Source organism: Rutidosis leptorrhynchoides, chromosome 11, assembly GCF_046630445.1.
Source record: "Rutidosis leptorrhynchoides isolate AG116_Rl617_1_P2 chromosome 11, CSIRO_AGI_Rlap_v1, whole genome shotgun sequence".
Lineage (NCBI taxonomy): Eukaryota > Viridiplantae > Streptophyta > Magnoliopsida > Asterales > Asteraceae > Rutidosis > Rutidosis leptorrhynchoides.
In genome coordinates this window covers 4,841,118-4,858,799 of record NC_092343.1, presented here as the reverse complement: position 1 = coordinate 4,858,799, position 17,682 = coordinate 4,841,118, and the positions used below count along the sequence as shown (strand labels likewise).

At 33.1% G+C, this 17,682-nt stretch overlaps 3 protein-coding genes across 3 annotated transcripts; all 3 read left to right on the top strand.

The window, feature by feature from the left end:
• Positions 1–1,584: 1,584 nt before the first annotated feature.
• Positions 1,585–5,969, top strand: LOC139876779 (CDPK-related kinase 7-like). Its single transcript, XM_071864149.1, has 12 exons — positions 1,585–1,680; positions 1,809–2,633; positions 2,954–3,084; positions 3,206–3,247; positions 3,342–3,450; positions 3,566–3,644; positions 3,736–4,032; positions 4,227–4,339; positions 4,616–4,723; positions 4,806–4,868; positions 4,969–5,136; positions 5,468–5,969. The coding sequence occupies exons 2-12, from the start codon at positions 2,148–2,150 to the stop codon at positions 5,603–5,605; spliced, it is 1,734 nt and encodes a 577-aa protein (XP_071720250.1). The 5' UTR covers positions 1,585–1,680; positions 1,809–2,147; the 3' UTR covers positions 5,606–5,969.
• A 3,671-nt stretch (positions 5,970–9,640) lies between these two features.
• On the top strand, positions 9,641–13,950 carry LOC139876632 (uncharacterized). Its single transcript, XM_071863972.1, has 7 exons — positions 9,641–9,764; positions 10,008–10,467; positions 11,560–11,612; positions 11,724–11,788; positions 11,890–11,968; positions 12,426–12,737; positions 13,586–13,950. Exons 2-7 carry the CDS (start codon positions 10,055–10,057, stop codon positions 13,738–13,740), a joined length of 1,077 nt encoding a protein of 358 aa, XP_071720073.1. The 5' UTR covers positions 9,641–9,764; positions 10,008–10,054; the 3' UTR covers positions 13,741–13,950.
• A 1,323-nt stretch (positions 13,951–15,273) lies between these two features.
• LOC139877590 (uncharacterized protein C24B11.05-like) lies at positions 15,274–17,474 on the top strand. The gene is made up of 8 exons (XM_071865023.1): positions 15,274–15,293; positions 15,400–15,485; positions 15,586–15,651; positions 15,749–15,846; positions 15,949–16,074; positions 16,252–16,515; positions 16,898–16,963; positions 17,139–17,474. Exons 2-8 carry the CDS (start codon positions 15,425–15,427, stop codon positions 17,298–17,300), a joined length of 843 nt encoding a protein of 280 aa, XP_071721124.1. The 5' UTR covers positions 15,274–15,293; positions 15,400–15,424; the 3' UTR covers positions 17,301–17,474.
• The last annotated feature ends 208 nt before the right edge of the window (positions 17,475–17,682 follow it).

Here is a 17,682-nt window from a genome sequence, read left to right as displayed (position 1 = left end):
TAAGTCAACGTCCGAGATCTCCCCGAGATTATTCCGAGATGCCGAGATCTCCCTAAAAAAGTCCAAACGAGATCTCTACGAGATCCGAGTTCTCCAGCCTTATATATATGTGAAAATAGATTTTAAGTGTTTAAATTAAATTTGGGAAAGGCAAAAATGTGGTCAAAGCTGAAAGTCATAAACTGTTGGTTAGCAAGTGTTTAGTCCTTTGCTCTAATAAGGACAGCCTGGAAGCATCCAAAGAAGCAAACCCACTCACCCCCATTAAATTATTTCATTTGTTTATTTCTTACATTACATTGCACTCGTTACACTTTACACTCGATATAAATACACCCCATTAATAATACTCGATATAAATACACCCCATTAATAATAGGGTCAAATCTAATCATCCCTCTACCGGACACCCACTTCTCATTTATCAAGTACTCCGTATATAAGTATATCATTATTTATTTTGTGTTTCACTAAATATAACATCTTTTTAATATATTTAACCATGTATAAACAGTTGTAGTATATCTTTAAAAAGTATTTTTATTCTTGTAACAATCTCTAATAGCAATAGCAATACCCTAATACAAAGTAAAATAATAGAGTTGGTGAATAGGTACAACAAAATTGAATAATAAATAACATGATCAATTAACCACTTGGCATACCGTAGGTTGTCACTGAGTTTTTAATAAAGCAGAAGACTCATATTTAATTTTCGGTAACGTTCAAGATTGAATTGATTTTAGCTCTTGATTAGAGAAGACGTCAATGTTCGCAATTCACTTGATTATGGGTCTCGTCAGTCGGGACTCGTTACTCAGAAGTTTTACTCGATAGTGGGGATCCAATATAATTGTCGTTAGGTAGTTTGCTACTCCAAAAAAAATAAAAGAATCAATTGAAGTTGTAATGTGGTCAAGCAGTTGGTGGTCTGACTCCTTTATGGGAGGTCAGGAGTTCGACCCTCGTTGGCTACATATTAACCCACAATTTCATCCATGCCATGAAGTTCCAGCCATGACACCTTTCTCACATCGCGTTGGGGGTAAAGGGGAGGGGGTTTTACCGTCCATGCCCCGTATGTGATTGGTGTGGGTTTCCTCCTGGGCACGCAGTTGAGGGCGGGTATAACTGTGTAGGAGATGAACGCGTGGGTAATTAAGTCCTCCGGGTGATCTTAACAGCGGTAAAAATAAAAAAGAATCAATAGATCATAGGAATAAATTGATCATAGAGCAAGTAGACTAATATATTATGATACGGGGTATAAAATATTACAAAGCACACATAATATCAATTTATCAATTAGGGAGTATAAGATAAGTTATAGACTGTATTTTTATTGTTGATTTGATTTGATTGATCTTGCTAATTTTTTTCTTCTTCATAATCTTTTTTTTTTTCTTTTTAGAAAAAACAACCATAGAAAAAGCAAGGAAGCAAAGAAAGAATGGTTGGTTTTAAATTCATTGCCTTTATTTATTATTTTCTTGTTTCTCTCGGCTAAGCATCTTTATTTTTCCTTCACTTTTTTGGGTTCTTTTCTTAGTCTATCAACACTTCAACTTTACCTTTCTTCTTAAACAAAAATAACTCTGTTTCTCAACCTCTTGTTTTTTTCTCACTTAACCGTTTCTTTATAATCTTTCAGGTGGAACTCTATCTGAATTCTGTTTATTGGTAAGTTTTTTATTTATCTCTTTCTGACATTATTACTATTATTTATTGTCATTATCATTATTGTTTCTTTGATCAGAAAGTTAAATTGCTTTTAAAGTCTGGAGCTTTTCTTTCCTCTTTTTATGCAGGAATCAGTTGGTCACATAATTATTTACAAGAATTTGGCTTTGTTCTAACTGGGTTTTATTAGAAAGCTAAGAATTCATTCCAATTTTTATGGGCTTTTACTAAGTTTCAAGAAATTGGAGTGCTGATTCTTAAAGTTACTTTCTTGATTTCAATACATTGAATTTTTCTATTTTGTTCAATGAATTAGCTGACTTGCACCACAAAAGCCTCTTGCTTTGATCTCTTTGTGTAAATTTACACAATTCATATTTACTTTTCTTTGTTGTTCAATGAATTAGCTGTTTTCTTGAACCTTACATAATAAAAGCCTCTTGCTTTGATCTCTTGTTTGTGAATCCATGGGACTTTGTCATGGAAAACCCAATCAAGCCCTTGAAACCCATCTCGAAAAAGGCGATTTCCCAAATGAAATTGAACCAACAACATTGAATTCATCTGGGAAATCATCATTCCCATATTACAGCCCAAGTCCCTTTCACAATAGTAGTGCTTTTAAGAATTCACCTGCGAATTCGAGTGTAGTTTCGACCCCTCTTCGCATATTTAAGCGCTCTTTCGCACCACCATCGCCTGCAAAGCATATTCGGTCTTTGCTTGCTAGAAGACATGGGTCTGTTAAGCCTAATGAAGCTTCAATTCCTGAAGGAAACGAATTTGAGGTTGGATTAGATAAGAATTTTGGGTATTCAAAGCAGTTGTTAAGTCATTATGAGCTTGGTGAAGAAGTGGGTAGGGGGCATTTTGGGTATACTTGTACTGCAAAGGGAAAGAAAGGCAGTATGAAAGGCCATGATGTTGCTGTTAAAGTTATCCCCAAATCAAAGGTTTGATTCCTTGATTTTGATCAATCAACTCTTGTTTGCACGTTATAAAGATTCGTTCTTTTTGATTTGTTTGTTAGTCTAGTCTATTTCAGCCTGTAACATGAGCTTATCTATTTACTTGAATTGATAAAATGATGATGAGGTTGACTTATCTGGTCAAATGATTACACTTTTAGTAGTTGTTAGTTGAAGTGAATACTTTAACATGTATTGCATTGAACTTTATATGATAGCTACTAGAAAAGTCTTTCATTTAATTAAAAAGGTTGAAACTTTAAGTTTTATCCTTATTTTTAATGAAATTGTGGATGTTTACACAGATGACAACAGTAATTGCTATTGAAGATGCAAGAAGAGAAGTGAAAATATTAAAGGCTTTAACGGGGCATGACAATTTAGTTCAATTTTATGATGCTTTTGAGGATGAAGACAATGTCTATATAGTTATGGAGTAAGTGTAAAACTCTACATTATTAGTCACTATTGGAGGGTATTTCAGGCAATTAACATTACATGATAGTATATGTTTCAGACGCCTAATTATGCTTATTAATGTATGGTATGCCTTGCAGGTTATGCAAAGGAGGTGAACTATTAGATAGGATACTTGCAAGGTACACGCATATCATCTTATTTACAGGCAACTAATTATTGACAAATACATTATTAGGTCATTGTGTAGATTAAAGAACATGATTATTTTTGTAGGGGTGGTAAATACTCTGAAGAAGATGCAAAGGCTGTCATGGTCCAAATATTACGAGTCACCGCATATTGTCATCTTCAAGGCGTGGTTCATCGTGACCTAAAGCCCGAGGTTGTTTAAGATTTTCACAGTTTTTTTGAATTTTACAAGTCAATTGTTGTTTTTGCATCTATTAAGCCTCAAATTAGGTAATATTCCAACTCAAAATTGTTTTGTTTTTCCTCAGAACTTTTTGTTTACATCTAAGGATGAACATTCACTTCTTAAAGCCATTGATTTTGGACTCTCTGACTACGTAAAGCCAGGTCAATGTCTTACTATCATATATTGACTTTTTTTTAAAAAAAAATTGTACTTGACTTTGACTAGGTTTGACTAATGTTTGTATATGTGCAGATGAGAGGTTGAATGATATAGTCGGAAGTGCATACTATGTAGCTCCCGAGGTGTTACACAGATCATACGGTACAGAAGCCGACATGTGGAGTATTGGTGTTATCGCTTATATACTTTTATGTGGAAGTCGACCCTTTTGGGCCCGCACGGAGTCCGGAATCTTCCGGGCCGTCCTAAAGGCTGACCCAAATTTTGAAGAAGCCCCGTGGCCTTCTTTGTCAACCGATGCAGTTGACTTTGTCAAACGGTTATTGAACAAAGATTACCGCAAAAGACTCACCGCTTCACAAGCTCTAAGTAAGTTTTTTTATACGAAATAAAACATTTTGTTGAACCAAATTAGTATTATCAATTTACTTGTGATGACATAATTGGGAAATAAGAGTAAACTTTCTAAAAATGAAGTGTTGTAACTTTTGTAAACCGCTTAAAGTGACATGTATTCATACGCTAAATTAGACTAACGTTTTTTGTGCTGATATCTTGATTAGGTCATCCATGGTTGGCAAATTATCATGATGTTAGAATACCTTTGGACATGATAATTTACAAGACTGTAAAAGCGTATATATGTTCGTCTCCTCTAAGAAAAGCTGCTTTAGGGGTATACTCTTTTTATATGTATTTCCTTCCAAGAATATTGACTTTCCTTTCAAAAATATTGACTTTGACCTCTGTGGTTAAACGGATACGGGATCACTCTACTTTGACGTATATAACTTTAGTATTTCATTGATAAATCTTTTTTAAGTACGGAGTAATTTTTTCATGAAAAACTTCTAATGGGATTTGTGAAAAATGTCACTTTTGACATAGAAAGTCAAAGTCAACCTAACAAAGTAAGTAAATTTATTGTTGAACTTATCATGTTACTTGGCAGGCTGTTGCAAAGACTTTGACAATTACAGAACTCGGTTACCTTCGTGACCAGTTCGTGTCACTAGGTCCAAACAAAAGCGGATTCATTTCGATGCAGAACTTTAAATCAGTAGGCTTTTTTCTCTTTGTTTGCCAAGATTAGTAAGACTTTTTTTTTTGGGTGCGAGTCTAAACATGTTACAATTCCTTAGGCGTTGCTGAAAAATTGCACTGATGCTGTAAAGGACTCTAGAGTGTTAGATTTTGTTCATATGGTAATTTTCTCATATCAGTTTTTTGTTCTTATGATAATAATAAAAGAAAAGGATAACCTGAAAATAGAACTTAATTGGAATATATTTCTATGTTTTACAGGTGAGTTCTCTTGAATATAAGAAGTTTGATTTTGAGGAATTTGGAGCAGCAGCCATTAGCATTCATCAGCTCGAAGCAATGGAAAATTGGGAACAAGTTGCACGCCGTGCCTATGAGCTCTTTGAAAAAGATGGAAACCGCCCTATCATGATCGAAGAACTTGCCTCGGTATGCATATTATTAATTTTTTTTTTTTTAATTTGTTAATGTTATTCTTCACATGTTATCTACACTTATACCTGGCAATCGGGTCGGGTTTGGGTCGAACCCAGACGAGTTTATTCCAAACGGGTCGAACCCAAATGGGTCACTTTTTAACGTGTCCAAACGGGTATAATCTAAACGGGTCGGGTTTGGGTCTTACAATGAGAAAAAATCTTACAATGAGCATAACTGAAAATTGAAATTAAAACGTGATTCTGAAACTGAAACGCTAAACTGGACACTGAAAAAACTAGACTAGACTATAAAGTACATATTTTTTTTGTTATGAATGTAGGAACTTGGGCTTAGCCCATCGATACCAGTTCACGTAGTACTTCAAGATTGGATTAGACATGCAGACGGAAAACTCAGTTTCTTGGGGTTCATTCGGCTTCTACATGGAGCCTCATCTCGTGCGTTCCAAAAGGCTTGAAATGTCAAAACAAACGATACATCTTACGCCATCATAAGACCATCTTAACGATACAAATTCCTTCAAGAAAAAGGTGAAAATCTATGACAGTTCAAAAGGAACATTCTCTAGTTTCGTTACCTCAAAACGCCATTTATTAAACTTGATCATATGCCAAGTTATGTTAAACAAGTCTAGCGGTGTTCGTCAAAATCTAGTAAATTGTACAGAGGTAGGTCTTGTCGTGTTTAGATTAGAAACCGAGAAATGTTTTTGTGAGTTTTGTGTTTTTTTTTCTTGTTATGTTCCTCGTGTTCTTATTGTAATGTGTCGCTAAACAAATTTATGTCATCTTAATAATGATCGTAACAACTTGGTTGAGTGAGTTTTGTCCCGATTTATGATTACAGAAACTATTCTATTGTCACATCCCGATACTCACCCATACACACTTTTTATCATAAAACTTAGAATTATATTCTTAAGTTTGTCTAGCGAGTTGAAATTCCATCATTGTAAGTAAGGATATAATAGTAAATTGTAAGGATATAATAGTAACTTAGGTGTGTATAAGTAAAAAATGAGTGTGTGAGTATCACATCCTTTACTAAAAAAAAAGTTGTTTTTTTTTTTAAAATATAAATTGTAGATTGTAGAGGATGAACTATTTTCGTTCCATTAAAAGAGGTTATACAAATACTTTTGTGAACAATGAAAAATACATATGGGAGAGTATGATCAAACTTACACGGTTATAATAAAAGCTGTTAATGTAATTTTCGGACTTTCGGTGGACACTTAACACTGGCATTTTTGTTTACTTTAGCCCCAATAATTATACAACACTAATTCACCTAAAACATGGGTTGGGGCCCCACAAGAGGCCATAATGGTGCTAATTATTTGGGCTTTAGTTGGCAAAAAGAATTTTTTGATCCCCAAGTGTGAGCCCCATGTGTCTCCACCACGATGAGAAAGAACAAATTCCCTATTATCAAATAGTAAAACTTTTACTAGTTGTTTTTTTTTTTTTTTTTTTTTTTTTTTTTTTTTAAAAGCCAAGATTTTGATTTTTATTTTTAAACTATCAAAATTTTACAGTGAGACTTCATGGATCAAACCATGCGACATAACAGCACCTTACATGGGTACAATTTAGACCCGTACTCATATTCGTATCTATACATGGTTGTATTTTGAAACATATATCTGCAAATCTATCTATAGCTCTATTAATCGAGTCAATAGCAAACGTCGATTTATTGACGACTTGACTGTCGCTTAGAGCCTAAATTGATTTCGGATGAATTTTAAAATCTATGAAAATTTGATTTTACCATTTTCATTGCGACTCATACCTTTTTTTCCTACTTATAGGACCGGGGTCCTTTTGAAAACAATCTCTCTATCCATAGAACATTGAGTGTGAGGACTTTCTATACTCTTGGGGTGTTCCACTCTAGGTAGAGAAATGAATTCTCTTTATTCTTGGATAGGGGAATGATTGTCTACATCTTACCTCCCTCTATCTATACACAACAAAGACTAATCAGCAATATATATGATGATCCTTGCCACACCCACCACAGACTATAACCATACATGATCATTAAGCAGCAACTCGAGAATAACAAGATTATTTCACCCAACAATGTTCGAACATTATATCCGTTAACAAAATAAGAAGGATTTGTGAGCCATTGATTCCATTCAAAAATCTTATTTTTTGACCTCTTGAAAATCCACTCGTAGATTTTAACTTGGATTTCGTTAAGTAGATTGAGACCCGAAATGAACTTATTTTGAAAGACTCTTTGATTACGATTCTTTCATATTAGATATCCATTCACCCATTTCACAACTTGCCAAATTTTCTTCTCGTCCTCACCCCGAATATCACCCCATTTCCACTGAATAATTCATTTTCACTTAAATTAGTACTCCCAAAACCCCACCATCGAAATACTCTATCCCACACACCATACACATACTTACACAAGATCAAGACATTACACATGATCAATCGATTCAATCTTAAAACTACACAATTTGAATCATAATCTTAAATTATGTTCCCTCCATTCCAAATTTATTGTCCTAAGATAAAAAATGAACAGTTTAAGAAAAAGTACCTGACACATGTACTTTTCTGTTAACTTTCCAGTTTTACTCATTACTTTTTACCTATTATTTTGTCTTACATGTATAAAGTAGGGGCATAAAAGAAGTTTATCACATTATTATTTTTTTTCATTTATAGAAATGGACAAATAACTTGGGATATCCAAAAAAAAGAATAATGAACAATAGATATGGGACGGAGAGAGTAAATCTCTATTGATAATTAAACTATACAACTAGTTTGTATACGTGTTGATTGTATTCATTATATTATATATTATATAATATATAATATATAATATATATATTTTCTCATTTTCAATAAACAGTATACAAAGTTTTTTTTTTTTTTTTTTTTTTTGTTAAAGCTACCAAATAGCTGTATACTTTTATTTTTGTTCTAATGTAGGTCATATATCTAAAAAATATTAATGTACGTTATATACTTTCAAAAAGTGTTCTAATGTAGACTATTGGTAACCGATTATCTGTGTGTGCAGTCCCTAGTGCTAACGGACGTTAACAAGAAGCATTCATAGATTGAATTGATTAGAGTTTCATGTTCATAATTACTCCTTCAATCTTCTTGTTGCATCAGATCGTGTTAAAATTCATCTCTCAATAATAGATCGAAAAGTCAATGTTTATGAGATTTTGGTCAACAATTCAATTGGATCATTTCTCGAATTTTCAGGTCTTGATCTTAGTTCACGAGTGTTAGGTGATGGATTAGAACAACTTTCATGAAGAAATAGTATCCTAAAAACGCCTAAATGTTAAAGTCTGTTAGCTTCAAGGACTACACACGCGGGTAACCAGTCATTAATAATATACATTAGAACACTTTTTGAAAGCATGTGATCTACACTGGTAATTTTCTAGGTATATAACCTATATTAAAAAAAAAATTATAAAATTATTTGATAGTCTTAACCCTTATTTTTTACTGTTATTTTATCAACTATTTGATCTCAAATGTGTTAAAGACTATAGTCGTGAGTCAATAGGTTATTCAATTTTGTTAAACTTATGGTGTGTTTGTTTGCCTCTTAATAGAATGGTTCAGCACTAATGCTGAACCATTCAACATTCAGTGTGTTTGTTTCTGACCTCTGAATGACATCTGGTGCTGAATGGTTCAGAATTAAGCTCTGAACCATTCAGAGATGAAACACTCTCTTAACCATTAAGAGCCTAAATTATATAAAATATTCTTTTCAAATCATATCCTGATCACCTAACTAACAAGTATATTGAATTTATTATTCATGTCACACGTTAATAAAGTAGTTTTAGTCAATTCATATCATTCATTCTAAATAATTATCAAACAGCTTATTTTCATTCAGAGCAAACTTTATTCAGAGGCTCTGGACCAATCAGATTCTGAATCATTCAGCACTAAATCATTCAATTTTATCAAACACACCCTTAATATATCTGTTAGCCGGTTTAAATTTATCTTAACGTAATGAAAAATGTTACGGAGTATGTATTAAACATGATTTCAACATAGAACACGAATTTAATAAGGGGGATGATTCTCACACACTGTTTTTTGATCCTCACACACCCTTTTACCCTATTATTAGGGAGGAGTTCAAGTAAATTGGTGTGTGAGGATCAAAAAATAGTGTGTGAGAATCATCCCCCATTTAATAAATATAAAAAAATACATAATAAAACACCAAGTACACTTCAAAAAATCCTCTTTGGTGAAATTGTTTCCATAAAAGACTCTTTATCAAGTTTAAGTGCTAAGATTTAGTATTATCATAAATCATAAAAGGAAAAAAAAAAAAATAGAATGCTAACATATGTATTTTTTAATTAACTAATTAATTAATTAGTTAATTTATTATTATTATTTATTTTTATTTTGATAAATAAAAACATTATCATTATAGTTTTTGATTTGGTATCGAATATTTTTGGTATAAAAAATAGTATCAACTAAATCAACTAGGTGACGATGATAAGCATCCTCTCCTAGCCTACCCTCCACCCACGATTTTTCCGATCGCCGTTCGCCGGAAAACTTCATTCTTACTCCGGTCAGGTACTTTTGCTGCAAACTTCCATTTTCATTTTTATCAATCCCCGGTTTATATAGTTATACGCATGGCTGTATAAGCGCCTATGTGTGTGTGTGGGGTTTTTTCCAGTATATACTTTTAATTTTCAAAAAAATTTGTACTTTTATTATTAAATTCTTGATTTTATTCATAAAGTTTTAGTCTTTTACTGATTCAAGTTGATATCTTGATACCTATTTATGTTTTGGTGTACATATTATGAACAGGGGAAGGAGATTTTTCTAGGGTTTAAAGATTTGTTTAGATATATGATATGATGTACTTAGTGCGTGAGAATCTGTTCATAGGCAACATAAATGCTGCTGCAGAAGTCCTATTAGGTAACAATGTAGAAATCACACATATTTTATCGGTTTTGAGTTCGGCTTCTATATCGTTTTTCTCCGAATGGAAATCGAGTTTTTCGGTTCCTACAAAAGAGATTCGCACGGTGTATTTTGAAGGTGAGAGTTCGAATGATGCTGATGTGTCTGATAAGAGTAAAAAGATTCATTATGTGTTGGAGAATGCAGGAAAGGATTTAAAGTTAGTGAGAATGGGTGTGCCGTTGAGAGATATGGAGAGCGAGAATTTGTTAGATTCGTTAGAAGTTTGTTTGGAGTTTATCGATGAAAGTAGGAAACAAGGTTCGGTTTTGGTGCATTGTTTTGCAGGTGTATCGAGAAGGTATTACTTATATGCTGTTTTTTTATTTTTTTATTTATTTACTTAGTATTTGTTAGTTAGTTTCTTGTTTATTTGTCGTGTTGTGTTGGTAGTTATGCATAAGTTCTATGAATAAAAATATGTCTTGTAGTAGTAACATAAAAATATACTCAGCAAAAAACTTAAATTTCAAGAATGAATAGATACCTAAGCATCATATGGAAAGTAAAACGTTTTGACGAACAAGCAAAATGTGGTAACGTACAATTAGCAAAAAACTAGTATCGATGTTCTGTCTTAACGACAGTAAAATGGTACAATAATTAGTTCTAATTTCTCTTCGATTAACCTGTTTTCAAATACTAGTAATTAATATTATGGCATGATGTATAGAGTCATTGCAAGTGGACCACCATAATATTAGGGAATTATGATTAATGGTGCCCTTTGTTCCTTGTAAGAGGTATCAGGTTCGACTCCCGTATGGGACGAATATTTAATGGTGGCCAGGGAATGGTTGGAAACAGCCAGGGAGTAATCCTGTTGGGCTGCGTACAGTCGGACTACTCGCCCTCCCGGGTAGCCCTAACAGGGAAAACCCTTTACCTATGATTAATGGTGCAAGATTAATTTCTATGTTTAGCATCCTTGATCATAATTATGTCGATTCTATTAATTTCTAAGTTTAGTAATTAATATTATGGTTGATTGCTCATTCAATGTTAAGTTGGAAGTAGCGTCTAAAGCTATGCGCCTATGATAATTTGAGCTGCCTGAAATATATGTATGTACTGTATATGGTTTGACATCTAGTTTTGACTTTCATATTTGTGCTTCTTTGTAGTTACTTGAGTTGGCAATGACGACCCATCTACTTTTGATTTAGGTTGTGTTAAATCTGAAACGGTTCAATTAAAAAGTCAAGGTAAAAGGGGAATGGTTCAAATGGGCTGAAAATAAAACCCTGACTGTTTTGACCTGTACAAAAGAAATAAAACCAGTTTCAGCTTGACCCGTTTTAAGATGTTACCACAACATATATACCCGCCCATCTTGCCACCTCATAGTTTTTTTTTTTGGTCTGCTTCATATTGTTGCGTGTGTTGGTTGCAGTGCGGCCATCATCACAGCTTACCTGATGCGAACAGAGCAGCTTTCTCTAGAAGGTTTGAAGAAGGCTGTTTTTAAGTTCTCGTTTAATGTGATAATAATGGGGTCTTTCTTCCATTTATTATAAATTATATCCGTTATTTTATTCCACTTAAATATACCTGCAGATGCACTTGAATCGTTACGTCAAAGCAATGAATCTGTAGGCCCTAATGATGGATTTTTGGAACAGGTATATGATCCATAATGTTGTGACGCTTAACAAATTTGCTGTCGGGTTTTTATATATTATTTTTCTCGTGTATAATAAGTATCTGTTCCTTTGAGGTGCAGTTGACCATGTTTGAAGAGATGGGTTTCAAGGTTGACCATTCAAGTTCCTTGTACAAACGCTTCCGTTTGAAGGTTTTAGGTACATTTTCTTACCAAACTTTGTACCTTTTTAAATAATACTCCCTCTGTCCCATCCTAAGTGTTCACTATTGACTTTTTAAAGTCTTTATCTGTCAACTTTGACCGTAAATATTTTTATTTGTGCTATATATAATTTGATGAAAATCATATGAATGAATTAAATTTTAAATGTGTTTCCATTCATATAATTTTCATTAAATATTATATAACACAAATAAAAATATTTACGGTCAAAGTTGACAAAGAAAGACTTTGAAAAGTCAAATAGTGAAAACTTAAGATGGGACGGAGGGGAGTATGAATGATGTCTAATAATTATAGTGTCAATAATGATCTTTTACCACTTTTTTTTTTTATACTTTTTGAAAAAGCATACTTTTTTTTTTTTTTGTCAAATGGGTTGAATTTGTCTTTTTACATGTTCTCAATTGTTTTGTGTTATGTTGTGGTACTAGGTGAGTCGTATAATCGAGGAGAGAAAATTGATAGCTCAAAGTTCGCAGCTGATCCCGGGATGACTAAGAAAGAAGCTTCTATTGAAAGTGGGCCCGCATCTCAGAAAGAAGAATTTATACCGACACCTGCATTCCGTTGCAAAAAATGTAGGAGAGTTGTTGCGTTGCAGGATAATGTTGTGACACATGTACCAGGTGAAGGTGAGAGTTCGTTTGAGTGGCATCGAAGGAGTAATCGGAGCTCTTATAATAATCACGATGAACTTGAATGCACCTCCATTTTTGTTGAGCCTCTTCGTTGGATGAAAACAGGTATGGATATGTTTTAAGATACATAGTGAAAAGGAGTTATTTTTATTTTATTATATTGCAATTTGCAAACAAGAGTTGAAAACATGCGTAAATTTTGCGAATTAAGGAAGGTGTGAATAAACCTTTTGCATGTGTAAGAGATCAGCTACTTAGGGGGTGTTTGTTTGGTGGGTATGGGAGTGGGTTTAATTACATAATAAAGTGTTTGGTAACTTGGTTAATAAGTTTGGTTTTAGAATTTGGGAATTAAACGAATGAATTTAGGCATATTCCAATCCCATATTGGGAATTAAACCTATAAATTTAGGCATATTCCAAACCCAAGTGGAATAGTTGGTTTGAAAACCCATCCTCATTCTCATTCTCATTCCACTATAAAAACCCATACCGATGATTATACCTAGTTTCAAACCAAATTAAATTTTGCATGTTTGATATTTTGAACTATATGGAATTTTTATGAAGATGATAAAGAATATTTATCGCACGTTGTGATAATTATAGTAGGTAGTTATTATGTGTACCCATTGTCGAATACAGTTTTAGTTATAATTTACATACACGCCAGAACAGGAAATACCATGCTGTGGTAAAAATTGAATCCGGGAACTATATTAACTGCAATTTTGATGTAATGATTTATATTTGTTTTAGGACATTGTCAGAAACTTTCGACTTATTTAACCCGTTTTCTCTTTTACTATATACTCTGATTTTACCCATTTGACATGTTATTTATGAAACCATGACCCAAAAAGACCCTCTTGATGAATAAATGGGTTGAAATTGCCACATATATTCAACAACATAATATGTTAACTTTAGGTTTTTCCTAATGTTGGGTGCAGTTGAGGAAGGTGCATTGGAGGGAAAACTATGGTGCATGCATTGTGAAGGGCGGTTAGGTTACTTCAATTGGTCAGGAATACAGTGCAGTTGTGGTAGTTGGATCACACCAGCTTTTCAGCTTCATAAAAGCCGAGTCGATATTAGCACTGTTTAAACTTTATACATGGTTATTCTCCATCGTGTTGAACCCTTTTACACTGAATAATAACTATACACATCACTTCATGGTTTCAATACTTCGCATTTGGCTTCAAATGCATGAAGTCGGAAACACGTAGTCACGATTTCATGTTTTTTTCTCTCGATACTGTGATACCATGTGCTTTGATGTCTAAATGAAACCATTCCGGTATTTTGGAGTTAATATGTAGACACTAGTTCTTTTATCGAAGAGTAAAGAGTTGTTAGTCTCTCTTCAGGCAGATAAAGTCAGGGATCCCTCTGCAGAGTTACATACTGCATACACGTAACAATAAAACGTATAAGTTTTTGGCACTCTCGCACTATAAACTCCTTTTATATATAAATGTATGTTCTGCTCTAATTTGATTTGGTATTTGTGTAAGGAACCCAGTTTTATTTGGTATTTCATATAAGAAATCTGTTTAAGCAAACAAAAATTAAGAACATCGTCTCACTTGATTAAAGCATGTGATTCATCACTTTTTCTAGTAAGCCCACAATTGGAAACCAATCAACATTGCATCATATATTCATATATATAACTTAAATCTATAATTAATAAACTATAACAGGTGCAAAACATACGTAGGATAACACATTCATACACTTTATTTCATTTTCTATTTTGGTTTTGGTGGTACATAACAGAAGGACCAGTTTAATATATTTATTAGGAGTATGGGCAATATCGAAAATTATACTTTGAGATGAGTCGCAACTCAAAATAATAATTTTTCTATTTGTTTATTTCTTGAAATAAGTAGCTAATTCATTGAATTTCATTTTGAGCTGATTATAAAATAGTACTCCATTAGCGTTTTAAAATATGAAAGTTGGACGAATTAGAAGATACGGAGTATTAAAGTTTTAAAAGAGTATATGACTTGCTAGCTTTTACCCAAAATTGTTTTGGGGTCATGATATCTTCACAAGACATCTTTTGTTGAAACTTCACATTAAATTATTATTCGTTTATATGAGAAACCGACCTTTTAAAGATAACAAGATCTAATCTTTATTGATATATTAAGTACGCATATATGGTGTGAACACATAATGGCATCTTGCAAATTATTTTGGTGGGAATATTAAGTTGGAAGCTATGTATAACTACACAAATAGAACTAGAATAGAATATAATATAATATCATGTGTGACCATTAGGTGGACAAATTGAAAATGCACAGTTAAAGTAGGTATAACTATAAGATGTACTTGAATAAAACACATATACCCATATATCATATCATTGGTGGCAACGTTTGGTTGCAAATAACTTAGATAAATTTATCACCCACATTTAAGGAGATCTATAAATAATAAGCTTGTTTCTGTTGCCATTCACTCCAAATTGTTTTTACTTAAGAGTGACTGATTTCAAATCAATAAGTAAAGGTACTATAGTTAGTATATAAAATAAGCTTAGTTAGATCATTAACATAGGAACATGGATATATTAATTTGTTCTTGGCATCTTTCGGTTTAAACTAAAGAATAAATGACCCTTTTTCTGATAAACCAAGGGTTACTTCATTGCATGCTTTTCTCTTGATTCAAACTTAATTCTATTCGCTTAATGTAACTTTTATTTTGATTAAGAACTAGTGCGTTTTTTATGCATTTCTTGCAGAATTCTGATACGTTTAAAGTTTTTGATGACGATAATGGAAATGGTTGGATCATCCAAAACTGTCAAATACGAGTGCTTGTTATTTGGTAAGCTTTATGTGTGTTTTGTGTGCTTATATTTTTTGATTTCTGCAGTTTGTGTGGTAGTTTATATAATCTATATCATGGACGTGTTCATCGTTATCAGATATGGATGATACGCTATACCCTATGAGCTTAGGTCTTAATTCCGCTTGTCGTAAAAATATTGAAGGTACCCTATGTCCATATAATTTTTATTTATTTTTTATTTTTTTAAATGACCAAGGAAAAAGTGTAATTTGGTAATAAAATGGGCAATTTTGATGCAGAATACATGATTAAGTACTTGAAAATAGAAGAATCTCGAGTCCCTGATATGTGCTTAGAGTTATACAGAGAACACGGGACAACAATGGCTGGTCTCAAGGTAAAAACATTTGCTTATTATTATTATATGATTCAGTTCAGAATAATTATATCAATTAACAATAAAAATTGATGGTATGGTTCATGGTTTTCTGGAAAACAGGCTCTTGGTTACGAATTTGATAACGATGAATTTCATGCTTTGGTTCATGGAACCTTGCCTTACCATATGCTCAAACCCGATTTGGTACTAAGAAACCTTCTTCTATCTATCCCACAACGAAAAATTGTAAGTCACAACGTCTGTATTGTTTGGTCTTTACATCATTATTCAGTTAAAGATGGCACCTTTTTCTGTATATCGATCAATTTGGGGCTAGAAAACGATAATCACCTTACTGTTTTGTAGTTCAGTTTCTGCTATAATTTAAATGAAAATGAAAATTATTGTGTGTGTTGGTTTCAGATTTTTACAAATGGGGACAAAGCGCATGTAGCTCGAGTCCTGAGTAAAATGTGCTTGGAAGACTGTTTTGATGGTGTTATATGCTTTGAGACACTTAATGGTCACTTATTACAAGAACCGAACATTTCCTTAATTACATGTAACGCTGAAACTCAATGCAATAATAAAACTAGGGTCAGCTCTGTAACAAAAATCATTTGCAAACCAGCACTTGAATCATTCGAAGCGGCTGCTATTATTGCCAATATTGACCCCAAAAAAACAGTAAGTTTTAATTTTCATCAAACAATTATTCTCATTTCTTATTATTGCCAATATTGACCCCAAAAAACAGTAAGTTTTAATTTTCATCAAACCATTATTCTCATTTCTTTTATGTATCCTCCTTGTAATGAATTTCACCTATCAAATAAATTTTATTTATTATTATTATTATTATTTCTATTTCTATTGTTATGCCTTAGGCAGTGATCCATTTAACTGATTACACAGTATAATTTTTTGAGGCATACTTGGGTGATTACAAGTATTAGAGCTACTTGTACATTTGTCGAAGGTGTAATCATAGCATAAAAAAAGGGAATGCTATATATCTTGATCGCATCAGAAGGTTAATAACGTTAGACCACTTTTTTCTCTCCTTCAGATCTTCTTCGATGACAGCGTCAGAAACATTGCCACTGCAAAGACTGCAGGATTTCATACCGTCATTGTAAGATCTCAAACATAGTTTGTTTTTTTAATTTAAACATGAACAAATGAAAGACTGTACATTGGTTTAAACCTTCAATAACTAGATATTCTATGTTAAGTTGTTAACTAGTGATATCTGGTTGCAAAAAATTAAAGAGCACAATAATAAAGATGATGTTGGGCGAAAAATGCAGGTGGGAAGATCGAGTCTTGTTCCAGGAGCAGATCATGCTTTAAACAGCATCCATAATATTAGAGAGGCGTTACCTGAGTTATGGGCGAATGAAGGGGAACGTTTGGAGCAAGCTTTTATCCAATCTGCTGCTGCTGCTGTTGAAACTTCTGTCAACGCTTAAGATATTGATTCTCACATTTTCACATAACCGATCTCCTTTTTATTTTCAGATTTTATCCAATGTGATAAATTAAAAAGAACTATATACTATATATGATCATGCTACCTGAGATGGTATAGATCAAGTCTATATGTACTGTTTAGTGTTTATGATTAAAGTTTGTATGTAATCTTGGCTTTACACTACTAGAAACTGCACCTTTAGGGACGACATGACCGACGAATTAGAGACGACATGTCGTCCCAAAGGACTGTCGTCCCGGATGCTCTGTCGCTAAAACTCTTCTGCGACGACAGCAATTTCTTTCGAGACGACAGAGGGCCCCACTTTGACTTTCTGTTGTCAGACGGATGGATCAATTCCAGGCGACCTTTAGGGACGA